The sequence below is a fragment of the Mastigoproctus giganteus genome, chromosome 4 (assembly GCF_048544385.1).
Source record: "Mastigoproctus giganteus isolate SK-2022 chromosome 4, ASM4854438v1, whole genome shotgun sequence".
Taxonomy (NCBI): Eukaryota; Metazoa; Arthropoda; class Arachnida; order Uropygi; family Thelyphonidae; genus Mastigoproctus; species Mastigoproctus giganteus.
The window spans coordinates 201,029,728-201,056,040 of NC_143578.1; the positions used below are offsets into that span (position 1 = coordinate 201,029,728).

General features: G+C 36.6%; 1 protein-coding gene across 2 annotated transcripts in view; it reads left to right on the forward strand.

Annotated features, from left to right (window-relative positions):
- The window catches only part of LOC150087324 (splicing factor C9orf78), a 163,374-nt gene that overhangs the window by 24,674 nt on the left and 112,387 nt on the right, over nt 1-26,313 (forward strand). For both annotated transcript variants that reach the window (XM_090371989.1, XM_090371990.1), the window contains exons 3-4: nt 2,793-2,847; nt 8,936-9,000. In XM_090371989.1, the coding sequence (XP_090228115.1) occupies nt 2,793-2,847; nt 8,936-9,000 (120 nt within the window). The remainder of the gene's footprint in view (nt 1-2,792; nt 2,848-8,935; nt 9,001-26,313) is intronic.

The following is a 26,313-nucleotide window of genomic DNA, read 5'->3' on the forward strand; positions in this document are numbered from 1 at the left end:
TGGAGGAGTTATTACAAACACTATTTTATGAGAAACTTACAAATAATAATTTGAATATTCCCAAAGCATGAAACATTTCTAACTCAGATAGAATTATTAGATACGTTTTCGTTGGGGATGAAGCTTTCAGTATGCGCCATGACCTTCTTAAGCCATATCCTTGGGATTAAATTAAGAGACAAGAATTTTTAATTATCGCTTATGCAGAGCTAGATGGGTAGTTGAAAATACATTCGGTATAATGGTATCTCAGTTTCTTATTTTTCAAACCGCTATTAATTTGGATTTGGCTAATATTGATACGGCGGTTTTGACTTATTGTGTACTACACAACTTTTTACGTAGAAGATGTCTTCAGAATGGTTCTGTTCAGCTGGGAGAAAGGTATGATCCTAAATTAATGCATAATCTTCACTGTGGTAAACACGGTCAAGTTGTAGAAAACACAAAAGTTGTTCGAGATACATTCAAGATATATTTCAATAACGAGGGGTCCATACCGTGGCACAATAAGGCCATTCTACAAGAAGACTGATGCTAATAAATAATGTAGTTTCATGAAAATAAAGAAATAAAATTTTTAAAAAATTTTATTTATTTAACTTATCCCTTGTCCATGTTTTTTATAGACTCCCTGGATACTTCGTGGCCGCTCAAGAAGGCAAAGAGATGGAAATACCACAGTGAAGATGTGTTGTTGTTGTTACTTGGTTTTTAGGAGCATTATTAACTAAGGCCATATTGCTCCGGGGTTATGCAGTGGTCATTCCCTGACCTTTCTGCATCTTCCATATTTGGTGGTCACGGGCTCGAATCCCGGTCTAATCAAGAAGGTATTAATAGCAATTGTAATCACAAAAAAAATTGATTATTCATGAAATAAATTTAACAGAAATGTTTTTATTATAATTTTTGTTGTCGAGTTGACCATAGCCAAGTTTACCTTCGCCGAGTTGGCTTTACCGAAGTGACCGTGTCTGAGTACGGATATAACCTCAAAGAAGGAAGGTAAAACCTGTACATCCTATCCTATCTGATATACATGGATGACATCAAGCTGTACACGCCAACCAAGAAGCAACTTCAGTAACTATGTTTGGATCACCAAAGAATTCAGCAATGATGTCGGCATAGAGTTTGGTCTAGACAAATGTAAGACCAGTGGATTGCATCAGGGGAAATTAGTAGGCCAAAACTACCAGCTGAGACTGGTAAAGAGGATCGAAGCCATAACAGAGGGAGAAACCTACAAATACCTGGGGATGATGCAGGCTCAGCAGTTGGAGCACAAGGAGATCAAGGCCTACCTGACCAAAATATATCATCAGAGACTCAGAAGCCTGCTCAAAGCAAAGCTGAATGGAGAGAACACAGTTAAAGCCATAAACACCCCAAACTCCTTCAGGATCATAGGTTAGACTAACAGTGAGCTGGAGGATATCATTAGAAAGATAAGGACAATAATGACCAAGAGCCACTAACCCCACCTGTAGTCAGTCAGGAAAAGACTGACAACTGACAATAGCTCGGAAAGGAGGAAGGGGCCTGATAGACCTCATTGAGCAACAGATGACAGTGATAGCTCACCTGAAGGATTACTTCTAGAAAAGCACAGCAGCACTCAATGAGTCCACAAGGAAAATAGATGTGGCATACCCCGCTCAACCTAACCAAGGAGTCCCCTCCTGCCCAAATGGAACAAACGAAGCTAGAAAGATGGGCAAAGAAGACACTTCACGGCAGATACTACAATGACCTCCATGAAGACACATAGATTAAAAGGATTCCAATGCATGGTTCATGAGTGGGATACTCTTCCCTGTGATTGAAGAATTTATTCTCACCATCCAAGACCAGGCTGGCAAAGGGTGACTATGAGAAATTACTGTTTAAAAAAAAAATTGTAAATAAAAAGAAGAAAAAAGCAAATCAGATTTGATCCTTATTGATGTGGGGAAAATCTTTGATAACCCAGCTGGTGAACCGAAGGTTACTTCTTTGCATTGATCTTTTCAGTTCTGTTAGATAGTACAATTATTGTTAACTGTACAATTTATTGTACAGTAATATTGTATATATATGAATTTATGATTTGATTGTGTGTACATAGTGCATGCAATGCACATAAACTTAAGTGTAACATTTTGTATCAGTTAATAAAATTTTATTATTAAATCTCTACAAATCTTAATCTATTTATAAAAAAAGAAGTCAAACTTGCTGATGAGTCAAGGATACTGTGGTCCTCTTAGTGATACTATAACCAAATTTGACTGTATTCATATCCAAAACTGCTTATAAAATTGCTAAATCTGTTAACCTAATTTGAGATGATTTTTATTAATTTTGATTTACTAAAAGAAAGCTCTTTTTCTAAATCAGAAAAAGAAAGCTCTTCAGTAACAATAGTCACAGGAAGAGATAAAGGATTTGCAAAGAAATTAAATTATTTGATAAAGTGCAAGAAGCAGTCACAGTTGGAACTGTATTTTTTTAGATTTTATAATTAAAATTTTACCGAAAATATGAATAAAGTGTAGTTTTATCAAAAACTATACTTGATTCACAAAGTTTTACTAAAGTTTTGTCAAAACTGGTAAAGTATGAATTTCTTTTAACAAGGTTTCATAAAATTTGAAATTTCATTAAGGTGCCTTTAGAAAAGGCAATATTCCTAATTTTTTTATTTTATTTAATTTTTTAAATATGATTTTATTTGCAAAATCATAGGCATAAAATAACAATGGAGATGTTTATATATACTTTTTTTTTTTATATATATATATGTTCAGCGCTCTTGGATTAGCACTTGGAAAGAAGATTACAACAGAAGAAGAACTTGTAATTGTATGTAATTTTAGTGTATTTATCCTTAATCCTTATGTATTGAATTTATGAATTTGAAATTTCTAAAATCATGCCTCAGACTGGAGCTGCAAAGCAAAGGGCTCAAAGTAGCAGGAATGCTGTGGCTCGGAGGAGAACTGAGGGAGTGGTTGTCCTCTGAATCATGGCCTCATGAAATGTACTGCTTGTTTGATGTTTGTGGATCGATTTGGAATGGGACATGATGCAGCCAAGGGGAGATGTCTTTTGTGTGTGTTCGATGTAAAGTGCGAGGATATTAGGCATAAAACACAGTGTTCTGATGGGTGTTTATGAGAGCTTGAAGAACAGGATGGATGCCCTCAAAGGAATTAAGTTGGAGCCCATCAAGCTCTCAGCTGCCAATCTCAATGTCAGAGCTTGCACTTGCGCATCAAGCAACACAGCAGCAACCCTCAAGGCAGAATGCATTGGTCTAACAGGCAGCCGTTATTGTTGGTGACTGTTGTTAGGGAAATGGGAAATATATTGTACAGAAAGGATAGGTGGAATAGGACCAGGGTATGTCTGCCAGGGGAAAAAATTGATGACATTGAGCAGATATCATCTTTTAAGGGCACAAAAAGGTGATATTGTTGTATACTTTGGCACTGATAACATTAAGAGTAGGAGATCTGAGGACTTACTTAACAAGTATACACAGCGATGTTGAGAAAAAAGTCACAAATTAGTTAAATTTAAGTGTCTGCAATTCTGCCCATACACCATAGGAGGGGGTACGTGATGACAGCCATGTCAATCAATTTGGCAGTGGAGAGATTGTTCAAGTCTCATTGGGTAGAATTTTTCTCAGCATGGGCTGTGCTTGTTAACAGGAGAGTCTGCTTCTACAGGGATGGGATACACTTAAATAGAAAGAGTGCAAGCATATTTGCTGATGCTGTCAAGGCAGTGTTAGGTGGGTTGGAAAACTTCTAGTTTGGGAGGTTATACAGACTAATAGATTATCAACAGCTGCAGCAGAAGTGAAAGCAATTCTTGCACATTTTCTATTGGAACATGTAGCAGCCTGGATTGCAAGGTACCAGGCCTGCTGGGGGGGAGGGGGGTCATCATGGAACAAGGAAATACATGTCAGCAGCAAAGTGGGTAACTTAGAGCAAGAACAGGTCTTCATTTTGACTGTACAGTCGGTCCTCGTATAACACGTGTTTACATTACACGAATTCGATCATACACGATTTATAAATAGGGGAATGTTATCTTATATAGCACGAACCGAATTCGCTTATGCACGATTCGCCTTTGTATTTACAAGAAATGGCAGTCAAATGCGAAATCACCCCAACCGAACGCAACACGATAAGAATGAAGAAGATTCTGAAAATGTATTTATGTTTTATATCAGTGAAGGGGAAACACATTTCACCATAATAACCTAAAAACTAACACAATTCCAGCTATCGGTATAATCGCAAATGCAATTAGATGGAGTTTACTACCAGTTTATAACAGATTCCACTAGCAGAAACGCAACTGGAAATTATTTTTATTTTTTATGGTAGTAACCCCCAGAAATGTGCTTTAGCAAAATGTGAGGTGTTAATAGCGTATCTCGGCCTTTACCGTGTTGTTTATTCAGTTGCTATATGCGCGCAGCTTTGTTTATGTGTATTAGGGGTGCCTCCTCATTTTGTAATTGTGCTTTATTCCCTAAAAATTAGTAAAATGCTTAAAAGGTGTGAAAAGGAAGCGTCCTGGTGAAGACACTACAGATTCAGAGAGAAAAAGAAAAGCAATATCGATAAACAGAGGTGGACTGGATCAAAAATTCTTACCCGGGAAAATTTATAGTGGCCTCATACTACAGTTTATGGCCAAAATCACACCGGGATTTCCCGGGTAAAAGGCTTATGGCCAGTCCGCCTCTGTCGATAGAGAAAAAAAATATGAAATTGTGAAACGTTTTGAGCGAAATGAAAGACCATGTGATATTGCACATGCTACAGACCTAAATGAGGCAACGCCGAGAATTACAAAGAATGCGGAGAAAATAAAAACAACTTTCATAGCGGGAACAACTCAAAGTGTAATTAAAATCCATTAGATTAAGACACAAGAATTGGAAGAGATGGAACGGCTGTCATCTGTTTGGATAGAAAATCAAACAAAAAACAAGTTTGCTTACGATAGAAGCAAAAGCAGTAGCAATATTTTATTACGTAATAAAATACGTAAGCATTTTATTACGACTTACGTATTATAATTTATACTTACGTATTATAAAATACGCAAGTATTTTATTACGACTATTTTATTTAATATAATAAATTTTTTACGAATAAAATACGTATTTTATTCGTAAAAAATACTTTTTTATAATATAATAAAAATAAATATTTTTTATTATTTATTGTATAATAAAAATAAAAAAATATTATACTATTTTTTATAACGATTAAAATTACCCGATTATTTATTGTATTTGGTAATGTTTTGGTTCCAAATGTGTGTTCAATCTTCGGTGGTCGGCACCTAACCCCACTTTTCCCATAGGGACTGTTGTTTATATTGCACGATTTTGCATTGCACGAGAGTTTCTAGGAACACAACTATCGTGCTATACGAGGACAGACTGTATTCATAATTGCTCTGTTTATTTAGCTATGTGTTTTTTTTTTTTGTAAGGTTTGTAAGGTTACTTACACAGTAGCTAAAACAAAACTGATTTAGGTGCCACTTGTACCTACCATACAGAGATGGGAGAAATTTAGTGAAAGCATGGATGACTAATTTCTGCGAAACAACAGATGAATTTCTGGGATAAAGGAAAATCACTCTCTCCTAATTCTCTAATAGGGTGCTTGCAATAGAAAACAGGTTGACCAGAGCCAATGTCCATGTCGGGAATATGCCTTAATCTTTGCCAATGGCTGTGGACACATAGATAGCAGTTTCCCAGCACGATTTCTCGGTATAGTAAATGCTTTATGGGCAACACTAAATTTTGGAATGCTCTTAAGAATTAAACCCTTTAGGTATTAAAAGCTAAAGTGATTAATTCTTAATCCTTTTAGCTCTTAATTCATGGTTTTTGCAGCATCAGCTCTATTGCCTAAATGCCAGAGGTGTGAACAGTGTGTACCCAGGTCTCTCTAAATTAGTTCATTATATGGAAATTTTCTTCGTTATGCAGAAACTGTTTTCAATGTAATGACCAAGGGGAAATCAAAAAGGTTCGCTACATAGAAATATTTGCTATATGGAAGTTCGTTAAAGGGAAGTCCGACTGTATGTCAGTTTATTTTCACATCCCTTCTGAAACCTGAAGTTTTTAGAAGAGTGAATTCTGAATTGAACACTCTTAGCTCAATGTTGGACCTGTGTAATATGTCAGAAAAACTGCTTTTATTGGGTAATTGTGATGAATATCTGCTAACACTTGCTGCTATATATTTTGAGAAATAAATTTATTTTTTTATTGTTCATGATTACTAGTTATATTTGGATGGTATTTAATTGTTGGATGTAACAATAATTATTGAAAATGATTTAAGTACATGCATGGGAATGTCAGTAATGCAGTTATAGTTAATGTATATCTAATAGAGGTTTAAATTGGTTGTAAAATCTAATTGTTTAAACTATTTTTAAACTAAATGATAAAGTGAGCAAGAAATTTGTAAACATCAAGAAATAAACTAGTCTAACAATTTATACACCACGATAAATAATTTTAATAAATGATCATGTTACAAACCCTTTACAAGATTCTTGTTTATTAAAATTATTTATCATTTGTGTATAGTGTTAGAATGGTTTATTTCTTTATGAATATCACCTGCAAAGAAAATGTCTCATTTAATTAAAGACAAATCTACAGATATTACTTGGAAAAATTAATTTTATTAGGAGCCATTTACAGATTGCATGATACAAAAATGTGAGAATCAGGTCAGATAAAATATTACAATATCCAAAAGATGAAAAGTTGTTAAATAACAAGTTTTTACATAAAAATAATCATGTGACTTGAATTGGGAGTCTTTCGTATTTCTACAGTGTTTCTCTCAGTCTTAATAAATAGTTGTGTCCTCTGCATGTGTTCATTAGAATCAGTACAAACAGTGGCATTGCATTTTGTCATTTGATTGTATGAGGCTAGCTGAAATTCTTCTCCGGTTAAATGTACAATGTGGGAAAGAGACCATTTTGTGCACACTGTGGGAAAGAGACCATGTCAAATTCAAGTGTTTATGACTAGTTCAACAAGTTTTCTCAAAGCTGAAAAGAGGTTGCTAACTTACCACATGCTCATATGCTACCGACAGTTGTCACTGATGTGAACATTTGTTTGTCACATTGAGGGGTTGAATTGCATGATGTTTTGGTATCAATTGGAAGTTGCATATTTTCATTGCAGTTGGAAGTGTAAAGGCAATTATTTGTGTATACTTTTTGTTTAACAACCCTTTCACTGAACTGGTTTGAACTGAAGGGAAGTACATTTTTGTAGTGACTTTTTACAGAGCATGGGTACACTACTTCATACCAGAATCAGAAGTCCAGTATGGGGTGGTGCCACAAAGGATCTTCACCACCCAAAAAATCCAGGCCATAACCTCATGGCCTTCACCTGGTAAGATAGTAAGTGCCATTTGGGGGATTGGGGAGAAAATTCTTGTCAATTTTCTGCACTTCATGCTGCAATTAATACTCAGTATTATAGCATCCTGCTTTCTGAATGGTTTGCAAGATAAGGTGTGTAGTAACTGTCAGAGAGAATAATTTTGCTGTGCAACAGTGCATGCTCAACTCATGATGATGATGATGACATTGGTAATCTTGAGCTGGAAATCACAAACCACTTTCCTTATTAATCCAGTTTAGTCCTTGGTGATTGTTGCTTATTCAGGACAATGAAGGAGCACAAGGGAGGGTAGATATTCAAGGCAGATGAACTGAAGCAATGATCTGAATTGGTTGCACAGTCAGAATACTTCTTTCTGTGATGCTGGCATCATTGCTATTATTATTATTATTATGTTTGTTATTTGTTTTTTTTAGAAGCATTAGCAACTAAGGCCATATTGCTCCGGGGATATGCGGTGGTCATTCCCTGACCTTTCTGCATCCTCCGTATTTAGTGGTCATGGGCTCGAACCCCAGTCTTATCAAGTAACGTGTGCTACACACTGCTGCTCCTGCCCACCATCATTACCTTGCCATGCTAAAGGCAAGGATGTGTCAGTGTAAAGGGATGATGATGATGACACCTTGAAAAAGTGTAATAAGTTTAGTAATTCTTGTATGTATGTGTTTTTGGGAAAAATAAAAGCTGAAGTCAACCTTGAAGGTCTCTTTCATAAGCCTTGTGTTAGATTTTGTCAGGTATTCTTCACCATATTTTTATAGTTTGCTTATGTAATTTTTTTTTCTTTTTTGTACGATATCATGTGATAATATGATTTCATTGCATAAGTGGAAAGGAGTAACAAATCCAGTGGGGAGAAAGCAACTAGTCAGAAAACAATGACAATGTTGGCCACAGCAGTTGATAATGCCAGAAGCAGAAATTTCAGAGAAAACAAACTTACAGTAATGGCATATCATTTGCTTTTTTAGCAGTTGTTACGGGTGATATAACAACAGTATCCACAGTAAGTGTCTATAGGAAATAATAAATGAATTTGAAACCCTTTCACAAAAAAGAAAAGAAAAGAAAAGAAAAAAAATAAAATAAAAGAAAAATATAAAGACCTTATAGAAACTATTTTTTTTTTTTTTTTTTTTGTTTTGTTTATACTCCAAACAAGCCACATCAGGTTAGAAGAATTTGCAAGACAGAAGTAGATAATGAAATAAGTCTAAATAAAAAAGGTCAATTGGAGGGTGAGATGTTTAAACAAGAATATTTGCACCATTAATTTTTTCTGCCATTATATATACAAGTTATACATGAGTAGAACTAATATTTAAATTATCCACACAATGTTGGTCTTTTAACATTCATGTTTTATTAATTTGTTAATTAATATTTTTTTTCATTTCAAGCACATTATATATAATAATATTAATTAACCTTTTACTTTTCTATAATATGTTGCAGGAAGATCCTTTTAAGTTAAAAACAGGAGGCATGATTGATATGAAAGCCTTGAAGGAGACTGGAAGGTAAATTTTATTTGTATTACTTTTTTCTGCAGCTGTTTATTCCTCATGTTTGATGTTTTACTAATACAGTGAAACTGATTTATTGATAAACAAATTCTTGTTCAATAGTTTATATCTTTAAATGATTTTACATACAAAGTGAGATTTAAATTTTGTTTAAACGCTTTAAATAGCCTTACTAGAATAAAATTATTTTTATTTTAAAGCTAAAATAAACAATTAATTTTAATGAATTTTCATTATGTTGCAGATGAACTTGATGCAACATAATACTTTTGCACAAGGGATTTAATATAATGTTAAAGGATTATATTAAAATCCTTTAACATTGTTAGAAAAATATATCAAAAATTGGGAGAGGAGACAATACTACTGCGCACAAAATTGTTATTATTTAGCCTGAGCATTCTGAATAGGGTTTGGGGCATGCTTTTGTTTCTATTGCAGCCATTAATGGTTACAACAATCTTTAGAAATTCCAGTATCCCTATCTTTTTTATGTGCTTGACTCCTAGATTTATTGGAAAAACCAATTACAAAAAAAATTCTTCTTTATCTTCGCCTTCTTCCCACATTTATATGGGGTCAGCATTTCTGTCCTTAATTCTTTTCCTCCATTCCTCCCTATCCTGGGCTTCCTCTCTCCTCCATCCTCTCTCTTTTAAATCCTCTGCCACCTTGTTCTTCCATCTCAGCTTAGGTCTCCCCCTCTTCCCTATCACCGCTAACTTTTCGCACCTCTTCCCCACATACTCCTCACTTCTTCGTTCCACATGTCCAAGCCACCTCAACCTAGATTCCTGTATTTTTTTACTCAGAGGCCCCCACCTTAACCGTACCGCTGATGTAGTCATTTCTTATCCTGTCCTTCCTCGTCACACCATACATCCATCTTAGCATCCTCATCTCCGACACTTCCATCTTTTTCTCCTGGGCCATTGTAATCGCCCATGTCTCAACACCGTACATTAATGCGGGTCTAACCACAGTTTTATACACTCCTCCCTTCATTTTACAATTTACTTTCTTATCACACAGCACCCCACTCATCTTTCTCCAGTTCAACCATCCACATTGCACTCTATGCTGTATTTCTGCACTCAGTCCTCCATCCCTCTCAACTTTTGATCCCAGATACTTAAATTTCGAAACTGATGGTAGCTTTTCCTCCTGCAGTTTTATAGAGCTCTCATCTTCTCCATTTAATACCATATATTCTGTCTTTGTTCTACTTATCCTCATGCCTCTCTCTTCCAGCGCTTTCCTCCATTCCTCCAATTTCTTCTCTACCTTTCCTTGAGATGGTTTGCACAGTACGATATCATCCACGAACAGCATACTCCATGGTGCTCTACTCTTCACTTCTCTCACCAACACATCCATTACCAGATAAAACAGATATGGGCTGAGAGCTGATCCCTGGTGCAGTCCAACTTCTACAGAGAACCCCTCAGTCATACCTACACTACTCATAACCTGAGTCACCTCTCCCTTGTACATTTCCTTCACAAGCCTTATGTACTTTTCTGATGCACCCTTCTCCCTCATGCATCTCCATACCTCTTGTCTGGGCACACTATCATATGCTTTTTTCCAGGTCTATGAACACCATTTGCAACTCTACTTGCATCTCCCTGTATCTTTCCATCACCTGCCTTAAAGCAAAGACCGCATCTGTTGTTCCTCTTCCCGGCATGAAACCAAACTGTTCCTCTCCTATTCCGTCTCCTACCTTATCCTTCCTTCCACAATTCTTTCCCAGATCTTCATCGAGTGAGACATTAACTTTATTCCCCTGTGGTTCCCACATTCCTGCACATCCCCCTTTCCTTTAAAATTACAATTACTTAAAATTACAAATTAATTAAAAATAAACACTAATTACTGTGAAACAAAGCATTAAATTAATATAATTAGGGTTATGTTAGTTAGTTATTTAGTTTTTAGGAGCATTAGCAACTAAGGCCATATTGCTCAGGGATATGCGGTGGTCATTCCCTGACCTTCCGCATTCTCCGTATTTGGTGGTGACGGGCTTGAACCCCGGTCTAATCAAGAAGCGTGTGCTAGGCACTGCTGCTCCTTCCCACCTGGCTACGGAGGCGCCAATTAGGGTTATACTTGGTGCCTGAGTACCAAGGTAACCTAATATTAAAAATAAAGCAATAAATAAGAAAAAAGACAAATCAGCACTCCCCCCTCAGTAGTGCAAATGTACAACCCAAGGAGACCTTTTAATAAAAGGTCTCCTTGGGTTGTACTACACATTTTAATAAAAATAAAGTTAATTAACAAAGTGGGTGCTTGTGAGTTCTCTGCCTGTCTTTAAGTGGCATCAGCATTTGTGAACTCTGAAGAGGATCTTGACCACTATTAAAATATATTGGACTGATTTATGACTTATATAGAAGACAAAATGCGGTGATAAGAGTTAGGGGAGAACTGACAGAAAAAGCTAAAGTTAAAAAGGGAGTAAGACAGGGATGCTTACTTTCACCTGGTTTGTTCATTTTTGCTGAAGTGATAATTAAGGAGGCACTTGGGAATAAAAAGTGGGTGGTTAAAATAGGTGAAAAGTATGTACAGGCTATTAAGTTTGCACACAGTCAGGCCATACTAGCAGGTTACCCTTCTATACTGAAAAAAATGATCAAAAGACTAAAAAGGAAGTGCTGGAGTGTGGAATTAAGATAAATATGATGAAAACAAAGGCAGTGATGATGGGTTGAAGGTTAATTCCCTTCAGAATTGAGCTCAATGGAATACGAATAGAACAGGTAGTAGAGCACTTTAGGTATCTGGGGCAGTTACTTGCACAGGACATTTCATGTCAAACTGAGATTCAATCTAGAATTGCAATGGCAAAACAATTTTTCAAGAATAAACTGTCGTTGATTACACAGAAGATGTTACAGGAAATTAGGAAGAAGAAAATATTTACACTTATCTTGTCAGTGGCACTATGTGCATCAGAGACATGGATTCTACCAAAGAAAGACAAAAAGAGACTTGAGGCCTTTGAGATTTGGTGCTGGCACAGGATGGAAAAAATTAAATGGACTGAAAAGGTGTCAAATGTGGAAGTATTAAGATGCTGCAGAAGAAAGTTCAAAAGGTGAAAATTTCTGTAACAGAGAAAACATTATCATTTGATTGTACTTAGCAGTGGTGAAGAGGAAGAAAATTAAATGAATGTACATTATCTGACATATATCACAGTTTGTAAGACGTTTTTGTTCAGTTATTACTATTTTTAATAATAATTGTTTCCGATAGTTATAAAATTATGTATTTTTGTTAGCTTTTGGAACGTAACCCCCCCTTTTTGTACTGGTTCTTAGTCCCATATAACACGGTTTTGCACTATACAAGATTTTATAGGAACCTAACTACCGTGTTATACGGGGATTACCTGTATAGAAAAACATATTCTGTATTATGCTCAGTTTTCAGCAATGCATTTCACAAATAACTTATGTGAATGCTGATTCTGCAAAGGTGTAATGCTTCTGAAAATAGAGAAATGCCAGATTAATAGTTGCATACAGCCCTCCAGTCACTTTGTTGCAGTGATACTTTCTTCTTTATCCAGTCTCCAGTACAACTTTCACTTGATCACATCGGCATGTTTTCTACATTTTACCCCTTATGCTTTCGTTTACTGTTTTCAGTTTTTTCTTACTGTATAATAATGCAACCACTTTGATTAATTTTATGACACAAGTATTCGATTAGAATTTCCAGTTTGTGATAAGGTATATAAGAATGATGAGTTTGTCAAAATGCAAGAGCAATTTAGTTTTCATTCTAACTATGACCATGCAAGAACTGAAGTATAGAGGGTGTTACCAAATGTTTACGAAGAAATTTACATACCATATACACCCGGTGCATACCATAATCAAGAATTTGCACTCCACAGTACAAATTCATGGTTTTTATTTTAAATTTTTCAGAAAAAGATTTCCATGTAATATTTGGATAACTTCTTTATATTCCTCGATTCACATTAACCTAGAGAAGGCCATTCTCACACATTAGTGCTGATTCTCCACATCATGGTTTAAGATATATTCTCTATATTTAAGATAGGTTATGCTGGTCTGTTTAGATTTGAATAGATGAAATTTACCTTTTAGAATATACGAGGGCTGTTCAATAAAGAATGGTCATAATTTTTTTCACAACATAACTTTATCAATCATCCATATTTTCATGTCCTTTTCAAAGTAGTCCCCAGTTGATGAAATGCACTTACTCCAACATTTTTGCCATTCTTCAAAAACATGGTGAAAGCCATTTTTTTGACGTGTTTGAGAATTGCCTCTGATGTCTTCGCAACTTTTCTTACAGCTCCTTCTTTAACTTTGGAAATAAAAAAAAAAATGCAGGGTGCAAGGTCAGGGCTCTGTTGCAGATGAGGAACACTTTTGACATTAATGCTGGCTAAGTACTTGATTACAGCATGAGCATTGTGAGGTCTCGCATTTTCATGATGCAGCATCCACCCACCTGCATGCAGTTGTGATCATTTTTGACAAATGTGATCCTGCAAAGTGTGCAGTGCAGTGCAGCACAGTTCTGTTCTGTTCTTTTCTGTAGTAAGGTCCCATAGCAGTTGTATGACATGGCACAACATGCTGGTAAACCATTCCTTAAATCTCAAAAAAAAAAAAGAGATGACCATAACTTTTCCTGCAGAAGTCACAACTTTTGCTCTTTTTTGGTGTTGGCAATTAGTGTGTTTTATTTTATTTTTTGCAGTGTTGCTCTCTGGGTTGAAATGATGAAGCCATGTCTCATACACCATTATCACCTTGTGCAGAACCTCATCATCTTTAGTAACCATCCATTGCAGCTCCTGACAAACCTCCATGTGAACTTGCTGTTACTCAGATGTGAGTAATCATGGGACCCAGCTTGCACAAACATATCATATGCAAATTGTCATGGAGAATACCATGTATGCTTCCTACTGATATTCTCAACATCCGTGCCAGTTTCTTTACTGTTATATGATGATCTTCTCTCATGATTACAGAAGCAGTGTTTATGGTTTCTGTGGTAACAGCAGTGGTTGGAGCTCTAGGACAGCTGGTTTTTATGATTGAATCACATCCATCTTTAAATATTATCAACTACTTTAGAATATTTCAAGGAAATTATTTCATTCCTCTTATAGGTGGCTGAATAGCAATTTTGCCACTTAATGCTTATTTGGAGAGGTCTGGGTTTGAGTCCTGTTTATGATTGGAGGAATTTCTGAAGGCCCTTTTTAAACAAAGTTGTAGTGAGCTAATCTCAGGTGGACAGAGTGGGATTTTTTTCTGGGAATTATTCTGGATTTTTTCAGCCTGCACAACATGTAGATCAAGTCATGGATTCATGCACACAAACATACTGCACAGTGGTGCAATATGTTCTAATTTGCCAATCTATCAAAAATCCAACAAACCAACCTTTTTATAGAATTTCCTAATCTTGCTATAATAAATTAGTATAAACTATGAGTTGTCAAGTGTAAGGTTGTGTATTTTGATGATCCTGGAAAATAGAAATCTTCAAATTTATAAAATTCCAGATGATCAGAGTGGAGTAGTACCATCATGAAGAGCATTATCATCTGAAGCACATGCAATTTTATTTGATTAAGGGAATTTCAAGTTCCTGCAATTAAAGTTAGTTTTCTTATGGGTCTGACTACAGTTACCATAGCAATAACATTAGTGTGGCCACTGAGTGTCTTTTTTAATGTGTTACATTGTGAATTTGGATGTGTTGACTGGGAAAGGTCTCCCATTCAGTTTTTAATAAGGAAAGGAACCAGCTGGTGTGCTTATTTTTCACTTTCAAGCAATATTTTGTTCTCTTCCACAAGACTTTTTCCTTTTTCTCATTTGGGGATATCATCACTTAAACTTGGGTGGTAGAGGATAAGGAAATTGGTGCCATTCATCTGGGTGCTTCTGAAAACCCCCTTACTAGTGCTCATTTTCTACAAGTGGTTAGGCAAAAAATTTTGACCCTCCCTCACCTGTGATGTCTCAGTGCATTTCACATCCCTCTGGATTGATTGGAATGATTCTGGACAACTGAGGTCCTTCTAATCTTGGAACACACTTTCACATGCATAAGGAGCTGTGAACTGTACTTCCTTGCTTAATTTGGGGCACCAACTACTTTTATCAGTTACTACCTAACTTGGATGAAAATATGGATCCAGCTGTTGTATAAGAGGACACTGAGGATGAGATGGAGAAGTCCACTCTACCATCCCATATTCTCCTCATCATCAGAAGAATTTTTTCCGTTTAGCCTGGCTGGACCAGGTTCATATCCTATGCAGGAGGGTTGAGTGCTGCTTGGGAAATGAGCATAGTAGGATAACCAAGGTGGCATCGCAGAAGATAATGAGGTGCTGGGACTTGTTTGAGAAGATGCTTCTTCAGTTACTAATTGAGAACAAACAGCTAAAAGTGGCTAATGCTGAATTGGCTGCAAAATCTGATGTGCAGGTAGCAAGTCCAATGCTTACCTTATCATATGCTGCAGCAATAAAAAAGCCTAAAATTTCAGTTTAGGAGCCAAAACCCATGGTTATCTTTAAGGCAAACAAGGATAATGCACTTGCATCTAGCAGTTATTTTAGAAGAAAAGTGCCTAAGACCATAAAACCAAAGTTTGGCTCCATCTCAAAATCAAAGGGTGCAAAGGCATGGAAGATGTAGGGCTATGGCTGGAGACTCTGAGGGTAAGGGGCCCCAGCCTGATCATTTTTGATGTTGAGAATTCACTCTGCAAGAAAGATTTGGTCAATAAGATTTACTGCAGTAACTTCAGCAAGCATATCCAAGACTGAAGCTCAGAACAAGATAATTCATTTTTTCTACCACAACAGCATGGAATAACCATAACTGGGTGCTTAAGAAGTTCAGGATTCCTCTCAACCTGAAAGTGAGAGAAATCACAAACAGTTGGAGCCGTATCTTTATAGCTCTCCCTGAATTGTTGCGAGTCAATCAGTAAGCTACATGATCACTTGGTGAGAAATGGAACTTGTCCATACAAGATTAGCCATCTTCAGCAGTACCAGTTATAGAATATAATCTTTTCTTAAATCCATGCAGCATCAGTTACATCAATTAATGGAACAGCATTATATTGATGTTCTCTGTAAGAACTCTATTTCTTTTAGGGTTGCCAGATATCCTCATATCTTTCTTATTACCCAGACTTCAGAACCCACTTGTTTCCCAGTGCTTATGGTATGACATGAGCACTGGGAAAGCAAAATTGAGAGTATGTTGTTGTTCTTTGGTTTTTAGGAGCATTAGCAACTAAGGCCATATTGCTCTGGGATATGCGGTGGTTATTCCCTGACCTTTCCGCATCCTCTGTATTTGGTGGTAATGGGCTCGAACCCCAGTCTAATCAAGAAGCGTGTGCTACGCACTGCTGCTCCTTCCCACCTGACTACGGAGGCGCCTAATTGAGAGTAGCAGTGTGTTATAGGCCTAATGACTGATGATTATAATGAACTACTGTACAGAGAAATAGATTCGGCCAGTAAATCATATTGTTTTATAGTGGGGTATTTAAACTTCCCAGATATTGACTGGAACTTGTGGTTGGTCACTCACACACTGGCAAGGCTTTTGTGAATTTATTGGATAATTGTTTTATATAGTAGCATGTTCGAGAGGCAACAAGAGGGAATAATACTCATGATCTGGTTATCAGTAGCGATTCTTCATGCATTAAGAATCTGCACATAAAGGAACCACTAGGTGCATTGGTGGCAGTGATCATAGTGTGCTGATGTGGGATTTACTCAAAAATGTAACTACTGTCAGGGGTGAAGGGAAGGGCCTTTACTTTTGTAAAGGTGACTATGGTGGTCTGAGACAGTTTTTAAATTCTATACAATGGGATCAACTGATGATAATACCAATGGTGAATTTTAAATGGGCAGCCTTCAGGGACTTAACCTTGGAGGGTACTAGGCTTTTCATACCAACTAAGAAATACTGTTCAAGGTTTAGGCCTAAATGGATATCAGATGAATTAATGCAGCTTGTGGCAGAGAAGAAAAATGCATGGTATGCCTATAAATTATCAAGCAACACAGAAGCCTATGGCAGATATAAACTAGTCTGTAATCATCACAAAGGAGGTTAGGCAAACAAAGGCAGATTACAAGAAATCTTTAGCAAAGGATGCAAAGAAAAACAGTAAAGAGTTCTTTACTTATATAAACTCTAGAAGGAAGGGGATGAATCAGATTGGTCCACTTGATATTGATGGTTCGACTGTTGAGGATCTTGCTCAGGTGGCTGACAAACTGAATGAGTATGGTAACCCCTGCTTAATGCCGATTATTTGTTCCGGAAAAACAGAGCACCAAGTGAATCCACACTAAGCAAGCGCCGCATTCCCATAAGGTAACGCATGTATTTGTAAGTTGCGGTCGGTGCCACAGGATATTTCCTAATCAATAATAAACGGTAGTGAAAAGATGCACAAATGTCGGTCAAAATATTTAATATTCAAATATTTGTACACATAAAATATTCTGTATTACATACGTGTATAATTATGTGGTAACTACTTACATATCAAAATTAAACTTAAAATTCCAATTAAAATCATGAATTTAATTGATCTAAATTGATTTAATTTAATTGATGAATTTAATCATGAAAAAGGTGTTGATTTTGGGTTGAACTTTGGCCCTCTTCCAAATAAACTAAAAGGGGGTATTAATTTTAAATCCTCCACAGTGTTACCATCCAACAATAAAGTCAACCGATCCTTCCCCACTTTGAAACCTGGCATGTTTTTTTTTTTCTTTCAATATGAAACTTCTTTTAGGCATTTGTTTCCACAAAAGTCCTGCTTTATCTATGTTAAAAACTTGTTGAGAAGTATAATACATAATACCCCCCCCCCCTTCAATAATTTTAACAAGTTCTTTTTTGAAAGTTTCGGCTCCTTGATGTGCACTAGCAGCTTCTCCCTGGATTTTAAATTTATTCAACCAGCTCTTATTAGTTTTAAATGGTTCCACATTTTTTTTTTTTTAGGTGAGTTTTCTTCAGATTATCATATTGGCTAATCTCTCTCTCTTTTATAATATTTAACTTAACTGAATTCTGCATTGGATATTATCTTCAATAAAATTAGTTAAAGTCTTTCCAATTTAATCCTAATAGTCAGCCTAGCCCTAGTTGCTTGCAGTGGAACAGCTATCTTTCCCACTGCTAAAATTAATTCTTTATTTTTTTATAATTGTACTTACAGTTAAACTTGCAAGTCCTAAATTATGGCACACATCCGCTTGTCGTTGACCGGAATCAATTCGCTTCAAACCGTCTAATTTAATTTTCAAATTCAGTCTTTTTCTTACATTTATAGTCTTTGTACTGCGCCCAGACATTGTTGCTTTTTCATTCTTATCGGGCATTATTAACTCTTCAAAAATGTAACTGCATTAGTTGCATTAATTACGATACAATGTTCAAGTAAACTATCCATTACGCACGATGTCTAATACTGTACTGAGTGATGACTAGACTTCGGATAAATGCATATAACGCAAATATTACAAGCAATATACTTGATCATTTTTTAAAATGCTGATCTCCGAACTACGTAACAAGTCACTGTACTGCAATTAATTTAGCGTGCGAGAAAATTTCACTGACCGTTGGAAAATTTCTCAAGTCAGCATGGGAAACGTTTTAATGTTGTTTTGGTATTCATTTTCAAGCTATCGACTCCATCAAATGAAACGATTTTGTTAAATATGCATATGTAAAAGAGGGTTATAGTGATCTGTGACAGCGTTATAGTCAGATATGGGTTATAATTTAAGAACAGCGTTATAACGAATCAGTGTAAAGCAAACCGCATTATAACGGGGGACTGCTGTATCGCATCTACATTCACACATGAGGAGTTATTTAGGGAAGAGAATGCCAGTAGTTTATCAAACTCTGGCAGGGAGATAAATGATTTTGTAATAACTGAGAACAAAGTGAAGGAGAAATTGTTGAAGTTAAACATAAGAAAGGCACCTGGGCAGATGGGATTTATCCAGTTATATTAAAAGAGGCAGCAAAGGAAGTAAGCAAATCCTTAGCCATAATTATGAGAGCTTCCTTCGACTCAGGGGAGGTGCCCATGGGCTGGTGATGTGCAAATGTGACCCCAATTCATAAGGGAGGATCAAAGGGTGACACAAGTAATTGCAGACCTGTTAGTGTAACTTCTGTTCCAGGGAAATTAATGGAGGCACTGGTTAAAGAAGCACTGCGGGATCATCTAGACAAGACTGCAGTTATAGTTCAAACACAGCATGGGTTTGTTAAGGGAAAGTGTTGTCTGACCAATTTGATTGGATACTATGATTGGTCACAAAGGAACTGGATGCAAAAAATAATTTTGATGTCATATACTTATTTTAGGAAAGCTTATGGCACTGTTGCACATGGATGACTACTGTACAAATTGGAACAGTATGACATTAAGGGCAAATTTCTGCTATGGATAAAGGAATGGTTGAGTGGGAGAAGGCAGAGACTAGTAATCAATGGACACTGCTCTTCATGGACTAATATTGTTAGTGGAGTTCCCCAGGGTTTGGTGTTGGGTGCATTGTTGTTTTCTGTATTTATTTATGATATTCATGAAGGGGTATCAGGCTTGTCCAAGTTTGTAGACGATATGAAGGTTGGCAATAGTGTTAATGACATTGACAGTATGGTACTGCAACAGAATCTATAAAAGTTGAGCAGATGGGCTGAGAGGTGGCAACTGAAGTTTTAATATTGACAAATGTTAAATGTTCATACTGCATATGGGTAGCAGTAACCCCAGCGTAACGTATCAACTGTGTGGTACTACATTTGGGGTGGTAGAGAATGAAAAAGACCTGGGGGTAATTGTGCAGTCAGGTATGAAGTTTTCTGAGCACAGACAGTCTGCAAGACTAGCTCATGGTGTCTTGTCAATGATGTTCAGGATTTTTTCTAGCAGGGATAAGGAGGTGATTATCCCCTTGTATAAGGCAATGGTCACACCATACCTTGAGTACTGTATATAGGTCTAGAGGCCTCATTTTGGGAAGGATGTAGAGCTGCTGAAACGAGTACAGAGAAGGGCAACAAGATTAGTGAATGGAACAAATTGGTACTCTTACCAAGAAAGACTTAATTCCTGCAATTTGCAACATCTGGTGACTTGTGTGCAACAGATCGCCTGCGAGGTGATCTGATTGAGGTGTATAAGGCTTCGAATGGTTTGAGCAGGCCCAATGTTGATGGGATTCTTCTGCTTGCTCAGATTACAAACCTGAGGGAGCATAGATTCAAATGGAGGAAAGACAGTTGCAGAATAGATGTGCGGAAGTTTGGATTTAGCCAGTGGGTGGTTGATTGCTGGAACAAACTTCCATCTGTCATTGTAGAAGTTGACAGTTTAAATAAATTCAAGGCAGAACTTGACAAACATTTGGAGTGAATGGATGATTGAAATGGGAAGATTTTTTTTTTTTTTTTTTTGCTGATGCTATTTATACTTGCTTTCTTGCATCATATGCTTCTACTAATGCTAATGAGTTGAATGACTTCATCTCAAAGATAAAGCTGAACTTTTTGCTTCGGGATTAAACAGAAACATTCAGTTAAAGGGAACATCAGTATCTTGCTTTAAAAAAAAGAAATAATGTTCTGGTGATCTTTCTCACAGTAAATAGTCTGCTCTTCTACTGCCGCGATATCTGTGGAGAGTTTTTAGGGAATTGTCGTAGTATGCAATACATCTGAATGGTACCTCTTAATTAATTCATCACAGCAAAGTTTGAAAGCTACTCTCTTGCATAACAAGAACTTAAAACCATCCACCCGACTCTGTTCATCTAAAAGAGACATGCTATAACATGGACTACACAAAGCAGTTTATTACAGCACTCATCACTGGAATATCTATGTTGACCACAGTCATTAGTATCTCAATTGGCATGTAAAGAGTGTTCACAAAATATTGTCGTTTCCTATGTCTGTGGGCTGCCCATTCTACCACAGACCATTACATCAGATGTGATTGGACTCAAAGAAGCAGTGCATATGAGCCAGGAATGGGTTGAATGCAGTATGTTCCATTAGTTGGATCTAATGAAATTTTCCTTTACCTTTCCACATTAAACTTGGCCTAATAAAGAGTTTTGTGAAAGATGAATTTGAGAGGATTTCATTACTTGAGTGAGAAATTTCCAAGGATCAGTGCTGACTGAAAGAGGGAATCTTTGGCCTTCAAATCAGAAAGTTTTTGCAGGATAACAGTTTCAAAAAATACTTGTATATATTAGAACAAAATGCATGGCCGGATTTCAAATGGCTTTATGGAAGGTGCCTCCGTAGCCAGGTGGGAAGGAGCAGCAGTGTGTAGCACATGCGTCTTGATTAGACCAGGGTTCGAGCCCGTCACCACCAAATACGGAGGATGTAGAAAGGTCAGGGAATGACCACTGCATATTCCTGGAGCAATATGGCCTTAGTTGCTAATGCTCCTAAAAACCAAATAACAACAACAGCTTTATGGAAACTTTATTGGGTGATCACATACAAAGATGGAGTTTAGAAACTGTTCAATGCATAAAAAAGAAATAGGATGTTGTATGTTACTGAAACTTTATTTCTTGTGTTTAGTCTTCTTTCCTGAAAATTTTGGCATGGTGAGTGATGAGCAGTGGGAATGATTCCATTAAAACATCAATGGAAGATTGCTACTATGGTTTCTAGAATGAATGTGTGCTGGCAGACTACTGCTGGATATGGTACTGCAAAATTCTGGACAAAGTGTACCACAGGAAATCATCCACCAAAATTCTTAACTTGAGCACATCTTTTTTATGTGTATAAAATGTATTGGGTTTAAACTGTAAAAATGATAAAAATGTAATTTAATCAGTCTTATGTGTTTTATAATGAAATTGTCTTTATTAACTTGTACTGACATTATCAGCAGTCATATTTCAAAAACAACAAGTGCTATAAAAAACTGAGAACATATTCAAAATAAGTGTGCAAAACTGGTTTAGAAAAATTTCATTTCTCACTCTTTTATGCTCATGTAGGAGCTTACTGCTTTCTAGGCTCATTTAAAAGCTCTGTTTGTCATATAAAACTTATTTTTGCCCATGTAAGAGCTTATTGCTTTTTTTTTTTTTTTTTTTTAATGAAAACCCCAAACACGAGAGGTACTAGAACCTATAGTACTTAGTACCGTGCTTGGGTTGGAGGTTGAGAAGACGAAAGAAGATATTTTTTGACATTACACTTGAACTGCTCTAGACTGTAATTTTCAGGAAATAGGTACGAAGGAAGGTTGTTCCAGAAAACGGCAGTTGAATGAATAAACGAGTAAGATGAAACGTTGGTTCTGTGAGTTTGAAGTTGGACAGTAAATGGATGTTGGCTGGTGGCGGCCTGCATTCGGACTGTTTTGAAAGAGAGAGTGAGAATTATAGAAGCCAATTCAGAAGAACAGTGCCCACGGAAGTGTCTGTAGAAAAGGCAGCATGCAGCAGAAACAGTAGGTCTATGAGACAGCGAGTTGAGAGACTCTGTAAGAGAGGCATCATTAATTAACCTAACTGAATGCCCTCTTCTGAATAAAATCTAGTAGTAATTGTTCCCCCAGATGTGGGAACAATATTCCATGATAGGGCGAATTTGCAATTTGTACAGAGTGAACAGCTGTTTGGAAGAAAAGTAATGCTGAGAGCGAAAGAGAAAACCAAGTTTTTTAGATGCAGAGGAAGCAATATTTGTAATGTGCTTGTGCCAAGAGAGATTAGAAGTCAGGGTAATCCCCAAAATAGATATCATTTTGCCAAGAAATCGGAGTGTCACAAAAGATAAGCATAGGAGCAGAAGAATCCTTTTTGCGAGATATAAGACAAGACTGAGTTTTAGAAGGATTGAAATCAACTGAGTTGTCTTTGCTCCACTGGAGAATTACCTGGAGATCGGCATTTAAGGAATTGGTACCAGATATTCGAGAAGTTGAAGCTGATTGAGCAGTGCAAGGTTTCTCAAAATGGAAAGTAGAATGCAATGTGCTCATCGGCAAAACTATGGATAGGATTTCCAGTCAATGGAAGAAGGTCATTAATATACAAGAGGAAAAGAGTGGGGGAAAAGAACTGAACCTTGGGGGACACCGGCATTAGTGGAGAAGTTAGAAGACTGAGAGCTATCTACAATCACCCTAAGTTAGTAATCAGAGAGAAAACTGGATAACCAATTACAAAAAAACAGTTGGCAGACCATAAAATGGAAGCTTGTTTAGAAGACCTTTATGCCAAACACGATCAAAAGCCTTTGAGATGTCAAGAGCAACTGCTTGTGTTTTACCGAACTTTTCCATTGAATTTGTCCATAAATGGGTAAGGTAAGCCAGAATATCACCAGCGGATCGATGCTGACGGAATCCATACTGGCAATTGTTGATCAGATGGAAGGTTTCCAGGTAGTTTAATATTATGCAGTTAATTGATTTCCCCATTACTTTAGAAAGATTAGAAGTAATTGCAATGGGACGATAACTGGAAGGGAGGGATTTGTCACCCTTTTTAGGAACTGGCTGGATGTGAGCAAATTTCCAAGCAGAAGGAAAAACACCTTTGGAATAAGAAAGTGAAAAAAGTTGGCAAAAAACAGGAGTAAGTTCAGGACCACAGGTTTTGAGAACAAGTGGAGAAATACCATCAGGACCTGGAGCTTTCTTAACATCAAGATTTGTCAAAATCCTTTTGATGGAAGACCACAGGAGTCATTGAATAGAGCATGTTGCGAATGGTGGGAGATGTTTTACCAAATCACGAATACATGAGTTGGAAGAAAAATGGGATGCTAACCGGTCAGCTTTAACCGGTCAGCTTTATCCTTGGCTGAAGTGACAGCAGAACCATCTGGTGTGGACAGAGGTGGGAGCAGAGATGGGCAAAAGTTGCGGCCAATAGCTTTGGCAAGAGACCAGAATGCTCGGCTACCATTAGGGCAAGAAGCAAGTTTTCTACTCTTAGCCAGTTCAAACTCTAGTTTGGACTGATTAATAACTGCTTTACAATTGTTGTGAGCTTTGGGGTAGGCAGAAAATGAAACTGAAGAATTAGAAAAAAGCCAATTACGATATGCAACATTCTTCTCTTGAACAGCCTTAGCACATTTATTGGAAAACCATGGTTTAGATAAAGGACGAGATTTTAAAATGGATTATGGAATAAAGGATTCCATTCCTACAAGAATAATTTCACTGACACAATCTGAGCAAATGTTGACATCAGAAGTTTTGAAAGAGTAATCCGACCAAGGAAAAGAAGAAAAGAAATCTCGCAGGTCATCCCATTTTGCATTCTTGTAATGCCAAACAATACAAGGTTTGGGAATAGCCATGAGATAAAGGCTGCATTGGAGAAGAGACAATCACCAAGTTATGATCTGAGGTGCCTAAAGGACCACTCACTTTGACTGTGAACTTAGGGTTGTTTGTGAGAAAAAGATCAAGCGTGTTGGCTGTATGGTTAGGATTATCCGGTATTCTTGTAGGTAAATGAATAATCTGTGCAAAGTCATTAGTAATTGCAAAAGCCTCAGCATCTCGACCAGCTGGGTTGGTGTGACTAGAAAACAGAAGCCAGTGGAGTTGTGAACATTAAAATAACCAAGGAAAATCACCTCACTGTTAGGAAAGTTGGACTGGAGAAAGTCAAGTTGCAAAGAGAGGAAATCAAAGAGCTCCAAGTGATTAGTGGAGTTGGGAGAATGGTATAGACAACAGATGAATTTGACACAATGAGGTAGAGAGATTTTAACTCAGAGAAGATCGAAAAGAGGAGATTCCAAATTACCAAATCTCTGACAGGGAATATCGGAACGGACATATACACAAGTACCACCTTTGAGACGAAAGGAATCGTACAGTGAATAGTTTGGGCATCTGAGATGAGCAGTAGTTGAATCAACTGATAATTGAGATTCTGTCAGAGAAAGTACATGGGGTTTGGCAGACTGCATGTAGAAAGGGACATCGTTGAGATTTGAATTGAGACCACGTATATTTGTGAAATGAACTAGGAAGTGTTTGGGAGGTTTAGGCTCATTTAAGAGCTAATTGCTCTCTTTGTCATAGAAACCTTATATTAACTCACTGCCTCTGTCATCAAATCTGTCGATCACTTTTTCAGTCATTTCTACTAGAGATAGAAGGCTGAAACTGTGTACATATTCCTAATTCGTGTGACAATGCATTCTATCAAAATTTGAGCTAAATCTATCAAGCAGTGCATCATGCAACCATTGTCATATATCAGCTACTTTGATTTATACCTGACACGGATTTCGAACCTTTTTACCACTTCTTATCTGGTTAGAAGCGTGTAATTTTTAAAAAAATCTCTTTTGATGTAATAATGTTTACAATTAAATTAGAGTTAATCCGTTGTGTGGTCCACTGTGCAGCTATTACACGGAAATGGGGAACCCCTGGTGCCATCAGACAACTAACATACTTGTGCAGCTATTACATGCCTCATATCATCTACTTGCTTTACATGGTTGTATGCATGTAATACATACATATAAAGTGTGCAAGATTTTATCATTTGTCCTTGCACCATGTAAAGATTTTTTGTTAGTGAAATTCTTTTCACATAAATTTTCAATCATATTTTTTTATAAAAAAATGTATGAAAATTTCTATTCATAAAAAATAATAAAAATAAAACCTAAATATAATGTTTAAGTATAGGAGAAGTGATAATGGAAAGCCGTAATGGTCATGAATTTTCAGAATAACTGATGGACATATTCTGCAAATTCTTTGAAGAAGCAATACATCCTCATCGGAATAATTTCAATTAAGCTTTTGTAAGAGAAGGTCATACGCTTCCAAACAGCCTTCTCTTACAAAAGCTTAAATAGGAGAATTTTAAACTCTAATCAATCAGAAAACATTTTCTAAAGAATATACAATCCAAACATGAAAATAATTAATTTCTCAACATCATTCAAAACCTTTCTAGTCCCTTTGATGATTCCTAATTCCATTGCATTGCTTTACATGCTTAAATTCCATTTGCAGTAAATCATGGTGAAACAAAACAAAGCAACTCAATTCAAGCGTCGGCTAGAAAAAGCACGGAAAAAATATCATGAGAGGAAAGCGCAACAAATTTCAAAAGAATCTAATGACTTGCACGATGCACGTAAGTTAAAGAACTGTGAATCACAAAGGAAATGTAGGCATACC